Raw genomic sequence first — 10,000 nt, 5'->3', positions numbered from 1 at the left:
GGCATCTTCCAGTTGACTGCAAACAGGACTCCCAGATATGCAGGGAACATTTATCTGACTTGAGTACAGTCAGACAAACACCAACAGACTGCCTCTAGCCCCCTGAGTAAGTCCAATCAAACGCCTGAGAACGCAATCTACATTACACAGCTACGCAAATAATTCACATGACATTTCTAGAGATCAAGAGTCCTGACTGGTCTATCAAAAGACCAAAATTCACACTACCATATGTATGAATCCTGTAATGATGTCCTCTTCTACTGAACTCATTCTGTCTTATTATAGTGTTTTATATGGAAAAGGACATGTTAAACTTCTACTGAACTCATTCTGTCTTATTATAGTGTTTGATATGGAAAAGGACATGTTAAACTTCATTTTTAAACTCTGCTGAGGCACAGAAGAATTCTGGTTCCGACAAAGAATGAGAATGGGCTTATTCTCCACATGTGGTCAGATCCACTGCTTCTGAGTGGGTAACAACGCGTGGTTCTATACAGCTCAATTCTTAAGCCTTCTTACACACACACACACACACACACACACACACATGCACACACGCACACATACACAAACACAAAGAAAGATAGAACTGTAATTAGGGTCTGACATTAGAGCACATTATTACATATGACACTCTAGGGCTCTGGGCTGATGGGGTCATAAATATTAATGAGCTGGAACGAGGGGATTGGGAGTTGAGTGATCAGGGCGGGATTTCCTAATTGACATTTTACCTGCTGTATACCTTAACAGCGTTGTAAAACATGCTGCCAGCTCTCTGACTGAAAGAGAGAACTGTCACTCAAGCTTTAATCTGTGTCAGTGTCTAAAACGTTAGGGAAATGGCTGCTGGACAGAGGCTTTAAATATCTTCGTGACTGAAGTGACCGAAAGGAACAAAAAGCACATCCAACTGGAATAGAAAACATCACAGACACTATATTTAAAAATAACGGAAATATGCTGTACAAAATCAAATTATGACAAATGACATTAAAAGCAGTCTAAAAAATAGCCTATTTTTTCTGCATTTAGCCATAATTTTAAACGATAGAACACAACTGCAATAAAAAATAAGAGTTATTTGCTCTTCATAAATTATTTGCTGTAAAGCGCAACACAAATTTGAGGACGGAAAGAACAGGCAGACGGTCGGAGAGCAGTTTCGGGGCCAGGAACACCACACTCCTCATGCTTCACTCATCCCCCGACCAACTCGCGCACACACTGTCTAGGAAAACTCACAGCAGCGGTAGCCGCTTACATTTCTGCACCCAACGGCATTTCCATTCCCGTTATCTGAAAATTGACAGGCCAAGCAGACAACAAACAATTACCCCAGACCAAAAATCGAAATCTGAAAAAAAACAAAACAAAAGCAAAGTCATCTCAGCTAAATGGCAAGCACGGTCTATGACTAGACTATTAAGAGATTTATTGACTGCGCAATACACTCCGAAATTATGTCGTTTTGGTCGTTATTTTGCTAAATTAAACAACGAACAAATAACTGTAAACCATTTGTGAAGCAGATATGAAAAAAACGAACATTAAGACAAGGACACTGCGTCTATCAGTGCATTACACACTTTAAAACTTGTTTATAGATAGTTCTTAGTTTACTCATAAAAATCACGTTTGACTTGGACTACCCCTATAAAATGATTTATTGTGTGTACTGAGGTGAAAAATGGTGTCGCTTATGCTTCTCTGAGAAAGCGCCGGTGCGAATTAGGACGGGACAGGCAAACCCAGACATTCATAGTTTAGATAGACTACTGATTTACAACGTCACCGCACTTTAAAACAACATTAGTGCAGTCATTCCTTTCTTTATGAGACCGAAAGCATGTAAAATCCCAACACCCTCTCCATGTTGTGCCCTGCTCAGGCGGTACACACAAGACTATTTATGACTGTACATCAAACAAGGAGTCAAATGCCGTAAAATTACCCAAGTCAGCAACGCACAGAGGGACATCTACAACCGGATAGACACACGCCGTGGTTATGTTTGTCCTAAACAAAGTTTCTTCCTTTGTCTGCCCCGTGTGTGTGTGTGTGTGTGTGTTCGAGCTTTCTGAAGCATTGGCAAACCAATAAAGCAGATACCGATAAGATATGTGTATGCTGCCATCTTGTGGCTTATATTTGTAAGTGCACCAGTTTTCGGGGAAATTCAAGACATAAAGCGACCAGGAGACCAGAGAGTGCCTAATTCAATTGGATAACACACAAATACATGACACACAAAAAACCCAACGATCGACACTTTTGCATGAAGAGAATATCCCACTGAAAGGTATCCCACAACTGCATTTCAAAAACCCAAAACAGGTCAACAAGTGTCATTACTGTGCAGAATCTGAAATCAGTTTTGTCAAACCAAAATATATCAAATTGTATCCCAAAACTGCATGCAAGACACACAGATAGACAAAAAGACAAACAGATAAACAACATAGCAATATATTTCAGTCTTGAATAGACTGTTAAAAAAAAAAAAATCACCATACACCAGACATGTTGCATGATTCTTGGAAGTCTGCTCTGATATTTCATTGTTCTGAAAGGAGTCATGGGTAAAGAGAAGCTAACTTACCGTGAAATGCTCCTGGGATTTGTAGTTTTCGTCGAGGTAGACACGCGCTCTGCTGTACTCTCTCATGGCATCACTGGACAACATCTCTCTGACAGGAAGAGAAGAGGAGATTCGAGCCAATCAGCTCACAGTAAAACAATAGTGTAAAACTCTGGAGCACTGATCCCCAAACATCTGAAAAAAACAAACCCTGCTAAGTCACAGAAATTTTAATCCAACAGGCTCACAGTTCTAGAAGATTGCAACACCTTTTTTTTCTTCTTTCTCCCCAAATTTTCATTATGTTTTAAAAGCTTAACTAAATCTACTTAGTCATTACAATGTATTCATTCACAGATGTATCTGTTCACAATTTCCATTATTTGTTTAGCAACACATGGGTACACAAAACCCCATGACAGTAACACACATGAAAAAACATGAGGTGTCACAAAGTCAGATGACAGATTAATGTACTGAGTAAGTGAACAGCCAACCATGGCTGTCAAGTCAGTGTGCATGTAGGACCAGAAGAGGGAGCTAGTGAGCTGTGGGAATAATAGAATCTCTGACTGGGGATAATAGGGCCATGTGACTCTTGTCTGAAGTGTTCTGAAGATCTGGACTCCCCTAATCCCTGGAGGGGAGACACACTCAGTTTAACACTTCTCTCAACCACTCTAACCAAACTGTTCACATTTAAATGTAAGCTCCATGTTCATTTTGTATGTTCCATCTACAGTGGCTGTGTATTCACATATTAGCTTGAGTTGTGAGTGCAAGCTGTTATATCACAGGTACTAATTTGTAACATGCATAGGTAGTTATCCACTTGTTTTTACACATAACTGCGAACATATGGCATAACTCCATAAATACACCACAACAGTTTTATGTCACACACATAAATAACTGCTATATAAGGACATTGATATTAAGCAAGCCACTTAACAAAGGTTAAACAAACACTGAACAGATAGCTATGGAGAAATTCATTAATAGAGGCTTTGTGTACAGCTCTAAAGGTATCTGTTTCCGTCAGGGAAATCCTATCCTAGTAAAGCGTGTCATGTTAGGAGGTACTCCCCATCACACCTCGCTGTCATGCTACTGTACCATGAAGACAAACATTGACTTAAGTTGTAAGCATTGTGTAAATTATGTTGGCAAAAGAGCTGTATACATTACGTGTCTTAAAGTTTTCTTAACTGTTTTGTTCATTTAGTGTAGTATCACTTTGAGTGAGATGTTTTTTCAGTAATTAAGTGTGAATGAATGAAACTATCAAAAGACACTTACTTGACAAAACTGTCCACGTGTGTCATGGATTCTTCATAGTTTTTACCTCCCACTTCTTGACAATGCAAAGCCACAAACTGAGGCTTGTGTGTATGCACCGTCTGGGGAGGGAAAGGAGACAGAGAGGGTGAAAGAGAGAAAAAGGAGGAAAAGAAAGAAAGGAAGAAAGAAAGAAAGAAAGAAAGAAAGAAAGAAAGAAAGAAAGAAAGAGGGGGATGCAGGGAAAGGGGGAGAGAGAGAGAGAGAGTGAGATTTAAAATTATGGATATGGATATGGTTTGACTCTAATCAATAAACCAGTCATATCACAAACTAAAGCAAGACACTCAAAAGTTATGAAGTCAGACATTCATTAGCAAAGTCACTCCATATTTCAGCTAAGACCTTAGCTGTGACTGACCATCCATAGTCCAGGTCTATGTGAAAGGCCTAACCTGAACTGTTTCAACCGCAGTCAACCCCAAAACAAGCGCAACTAGAAAACCCCTGACCATCACAGTCAATCTACAGTAGTGATATTAAGTAGCCTCCACTATCTACAGCGTCTACAGTGAGTCTACAGAGAGTCTACAGAGCGTCTACAGAGTGTCTACAGAGCGTCTACAGAGCGTCTACAGAGAGTCTACAGAGAGTCTACAGAGCATCTACAGTGAGTCCACAGAGAGTCTACAGAGAGTCTACAGAGCATCTACAGTGAGTCTACAGAGCGTCTACAGAGAGTCTACAGTGAGTCTACAGAGCGTCTACAGAGAGTCTACAGAGAGTCTACAGAGCGTCTACAGAGCGTCTACAGAGCGTCTACAGAGCGTCTACAGAGCGTCTACAGAGCGTCTATAGAGCGTCTTTAAAGATCTCTGAATGCTGGGAAGATCAAATGAGAGCTGGGTGAGAAGGACACATGAGGTAGCACTTGGTTCAAACCAGTTCCTACAATAACCAGTTCCTTTTTGCTCTGTCTGTTCAATACACCTACGGCAGCAAATACACGCACACACACACACACACCTCTTTCTAAGTCAGAGAAGAGCTGTGAGCGTGCCCTTGAGACGTGCAGGAAAAGGAGATGGAAATGAGGTACAAGGTTAGACCTGTTCCACATGCATGTGGCACAGTTAACTGAACGCTGTGTGTGAAACGCGTGTGTGAAAACAGTCAAAAGACCTCAGTAAAGACGGAGCGGCGGGCGCGCCTTGTCTCTGACGGAGTGACTGCCCTCCTCCCGACAGCCGTGGGTCACATGACCCTGCCCTGTCCCGACCGGTCCACTGACACTAAGAACTGTTTGTGTGAGCGGTGCCGGCGAACCCAGTGTGTTCGAAGTGTCGGGGCATAACGGAAAATCCATATGGGAGTGAATTACAGCACTCACAGGCACCTGCAGGGTCGAGGTATGGATGGCGAGCAGGCGGTAAATCAACGTCACCGAGGATTTGTGGCTCTCTTGGGGCAGTTGGGTGTAGGAATGTCCCAGCACTCTAGGCCCACTATGCTTTCCGGTCGACGCCACCCTCTCACTAAGAGTAGGATCAAATAAAACTAATGTGCAGCAATAACATTATGGATTTTCCATCAACCTATGGCATATGACTTAGTCAGATGGTCCTGCGTTAGGCTCAGCAGTCAGGGTTTTCTGTCTGAAAAAGACCAGCGGGGACTTTCAGACTACAGGATCATCCTACTACCAGCTGCACCAAGCTCCCCCCCCCCCCCCCCCCCCCCCCCCCTCCCCTCCAACAGAATACTGTCAGTATGTTTGTTCATGCGTGCGCGCGTGTGTGTGTGTGTGTGTGTGTTTGTGTGTGTAAGGCAGGAGGGGAACGTGTTGCGTAAGTGTGTAAATGTTTTTGTATCTTTGCTCAGTGAAGCTCTATAGAATTACTTGAGAAAAATTACATCATCTTGTTTGCTTTTGCCAGCCCAGATCATTAAAATTCGTGGCTGATGCTTTCCACTAACTATGCCAAGATCTCCAACTATCAACAAACTCTACGGCAAAACCCCTTCATGTCTACTCAGTTTGACTTTTGACTTAATCAGTGATGAGGCAAAACAACAAGTGTCAAACAACAGTGCTACAAAATTCTCGTGAGTTTTCCTGTCTCGCTCGACTAGTCTTATTAACAGCACTCCCAACACCGCGTGAATCTGTGTAGTATTTTTTTTTTTACTCTAAGAAAAGCAATGGCTAACATGGTGCTCTAAACAAAACAGATGGAAAGGCCGTGTCAACAGCTAAACAGAGAAAGCATATATAAACAGTAAAAGGAGCCGCTTGGTTTGGATGTTCTGTTAAAATATGAAACTGTTTAAGTATGTTGACCAAAAAGAAAAAAAAAATGGAAAGACAAACAAGTCTACACATACAAATGGAAAGTTCTAGAGCTTTTTTCTGTTTGAATCAAACATTTGATATTACAACGCTTTTCAGTTACTATATATTCTTTTTACGGACAGCCTACAAAACAACGGGAATGATCGGACTGGAAATCCTACTCGTTGGATTGGGGAGGACAGAAGTCAATCATAAGAGACAGTGCTTCTGTCTCTCAGTCTCATCATCTGAAGACGTCTAATTCCAAAGTCCTGCACGTGTCACAGACGAGGGTGTGTGATGGTGCCGGATGGAGTAAACTGGAAAGTGCCATGTTTGAGAATGGGGAGTATTTCCATCATTAGTGTTTATATTACTGGGAGCTCCCTTCAATGTACATTATCACTCCGAAACCCACTTTACCTTGGCATCCTTTCACAGGGTATGGAGATGATCTTTATTTGACTGGCAAACTCTTGTAACTCATGACCAAGGATGTTTCCTTAACGATGTTGGCTAACATGCCTTTACTGATGCCAGCCTGCATAAGCATACATGTCTTCATCATCATCATCATCATCACCACCATAACCATCATCATCTTGATTCTGGTGTCTGACTTGTGATACTTGTCTGTCTAAGTTATGTTGTTTTGTATAAAAAAAAAAATTCAAAATTCTCACTCTTACCAAGTTCTACAGTTTGGTCTTATCAGGATAAACTTGCTACTGACTTACAGTGTAGAAAAATCCATCACCAGTAAGAATCCATCACCAAAACTCTCCTAGACACGTTACACACATAAAGTGATTCTTTATCTCATAAAACAACTCATTTGTGCCAATCAACCCTTGATACACAGCCCAGATGAGCGACAATGACTGGAAAAAGAAACAGGATTCCCCACTCAATCTTCTGCCCTATGACAGCTTGGCTCTTCCCCAATGCAAATGGGTTACGCGATCACACACCTGGATGCAAAGTGCTGTTTATACTGTACACGTGTCCTGGGTCAACCTATGTCACACACACTCACACACACACACACTTCAAAAACCACTCATATAAAAGGCCTGCTTTGACTATACAAAGATTGCCACTGACAGGCAGCTTTGTTGCCGGCACCTCTGAGAATACGTCTGTAATTGCTCTCATGTAAATCTGGACCAACATTTAAACAAACAAACCTGGATCTCCCAAAGAGGGTCGCTACCCTCCAAATGTGCTTTTCGACACGACCGATGACAATCAAGCAAATTAATCCTTATCTTAAACGTGGAACAAAAAATACATGTGTAGATATATATATATATATATATTTTTAACGAGGCTCAAAAACACATAAAAATCCTACGTTTATCGAAGAAAAAACGAAATGGTGCACTATAAAACATAAATCAGTCTAATGTTATTTTAACTCTGAATCACAAGGGAATCCCCTGTGTGTGTGAGATATGGCAGAGTGCCTGGGAACAAGGCAGCACGTCACTATCAACGTCCAGGCTTCCAGGATATCCTTCTGTTAGTTACTACCTTACCGCCTGTCAGACAGCCCTTTTTTCCAGGATGTTGCTGAGTGACACATTTGATATCCTTCTGATATCACAACTGGATGAAATACGTAGCAGTTACTAAACAGAGATGTCTGCCTCAAGCAGATTCAGCATGAGAATGCATGCATGGATGGATAAATAGTCAGGCAGGCAGGCAGGCAGGCAGGCAGGCAGACAGACAGACAGACAGACAGACAGACAGACAGACAGACAGACAGATAGATAGATAGATAGATAGATAGATAGATAGATAGATAGATAGATAGACAGACAGACAGACAGACAGACAGACAGACAGAGAGATAGATAGATAGATAGATAGATAGATAGATAGATAGATAGATAGATAGATAGATAGATAGATAGATAGATAGACAGACAGATAACACGTTAGTTTTTTTCTGACTTTTACTGTGGGTACTTAGAAGCCAGTGAGAGTGTATCCTTGTTGTGTGTGTGTGTGTGTTGCATATGAGTGTTTCTCTGTGTGTGTACGTCTGTGTGTTTGTGTGTGTGTGAGAATGGGTGAAAAAAGCGAGGGTGTGTCATACCTTAGGTAAGAGTGTGTTTGGTTGTAATGTGTGCAATTTTTGTGTTTTTGTATGTGGGCCTAAGATTAATTGAGCGTGTGTTTGTATGTGTGTTTGGCCAAGACAAGGGGTGGCCGTCGGCCGTAAGCTAAGAACTGGCAGTCACCCATGGAGTTCCCATCAACACTCTCAGCCCAGGACAGGGAAAGCAGTTTTCCATGACGTCACTCTACCACAACCAGGCAAGACACACACACACACACACACAGAAACACCACTGGTGTCGTAAAACACTACCTCTTTCCCAGTGATTAACACTGAGGAGGTGAACCCCGCCCCCCTTCCCCCCACCAATGAGATAACAACCTCCTCTGATCTCCAACATTCAACCTGCATGCTTCACCTCCACTAGCAAAGCACAACAGAAGACATCTATGTGACTACAACTCTTACACATCATGGGGGGGGGGCGGTGAAGGTGAAGCGAGGATGTACAGTGTGTGTGTGTGTGTGTGTGTGTGATAGAGGGAAAGAGAGAAAGAGTGAAAACTGAACCATAGAACACTCAGCTATTCCCAGTCAGTAGAGGCTACTGTAGGTTTTAGAGGACAGAGAACTATGTACTTTAGCAGAACATCTGACTCACAGATTGAGCAGGACTGGAGGAGCTTTCCTGCTTGGCTGGACTTGGCTTGGACATTCAGAAGAGTTCAAACAGAGTATCAACTCTTCCTCCAGAGACCTTCCACTGCTTTCAAAGGTCTTTCTCTTTGAAATGTTACTAAGGATTTTTCTCTGGGTTTTTTTATTTTGGTTGTGTAATTTTCCTCCCTCTTGCTAACAGTTTTCTGACAATTCTCACATAAATGCTACTTGACAGCAGGGGGAGCTGTTACGGTGTTTGCGTTCTGTGTTTGCTTTAAATGTATATCCCGTAAATTCACCTCATAATGTGCTTTTAAAAGGGAAGTGTGGGAGTAGTGTGCGTGTGTGTGCGTGTGTGTGTGTGCTTGTGTGTGTGTGTGTGGGTAGATGGGTGTGTGTCCATTTCATGCAGTTTTTTTTAAGGGTCTTGCTGAGTCCAGGTTATTTATAGGGCAGAGGAAGCACTTCAGAGGTCTTGGTATATGAACTCTGTGGCTATGTAATTACATAAGCAACAAAGTCACTACTAGCGACTTACTTTCCCTGTATCCCTTTCCCTCAAACAGTCCAATTCTAAGCACTAACACATCTTAGACTGCGCTTTTGGAAGTGAACGTGTGGTGTTCAGGTAGCTGTGTTTGGATGTTTTAGGCTTATGCTGACAGATCTAGATTAGAAATACAAGAAAACAGCATCCAGATGGTAAAAACCTCCCTATTATAGTATATTTATACAGGAGGCCTATTTACACAACTGTTTTGCTCAAATGTCATGCAGGCCTCTAAATTGTGGACAGACTTCAAAATCGAAACCCCAGTAACTGGTGTGTGTCGCCTAACCAATGAAACGGCATCGACCACAGGTCCGTACTCCTTTAGTTTAGTCATGTAAGTTTCCCCTGCGAACGGCTCAAAAGCACATCCGACCTCAGTCACCGCGGCCCTTTCATGTTTCGCTTTCATTCACAATAACCATATGAGAACTATCAGCAGCAAAACCAGCAAATGCATTAGAACTTTGACTGCAGTGACTTAGGGCAGACTCTTTAACACACAGATATTTGTACATCATTCCT

At 42.0% G+C, this 10,000-nt stretch overlaps 1 protein-coding gene across 1 annotated transcript in view; it reads right to left on the bottom strand.

The window, feature by feature from the left end:
* Positions 1 to 10,000, bottom strand: part of inpp5a (inositol polyphosphate-5-phosphatase A) — a 113,701-nt gene that overhangs the window by 74,462 nt on the left and 29,239 nt on the right. Inside the window, exons 3-4 of the mRNA XM_030771387.1 lie at positions 3,887 to 3,987; positions 2,609 to 2,696 (exon numbers count right to left, since the gene is read on the bottom strand). Coding sequence (XP_030627247.1) covers positions 2,609 to 2,696; positions 3,887 to 3,987 — 189 coding nt within the window. The remainder of the gene's footprint in view (positions 1 to 2,608; positions 2,697 to 3,886; positions 3,988 to 10,000) is intronic.

Source organism: Chanos chanos, chromosome 4 (assembly GCF_902362185.1).
Source record: "Chanos chanos chromosome 4, fChaCha1.1, whole genome shotgun sequence".
In the NCBI taxonomy this organism is placed as follows: Eukaryota; Metazoa; Chordata; class Actinopteri; order Gonorynchiformes; family Chanidae; genus Chanos; species Chanos chanos.
This window is presented reverse-complemented; position numbering and strand designations above follow the sequence as displayed.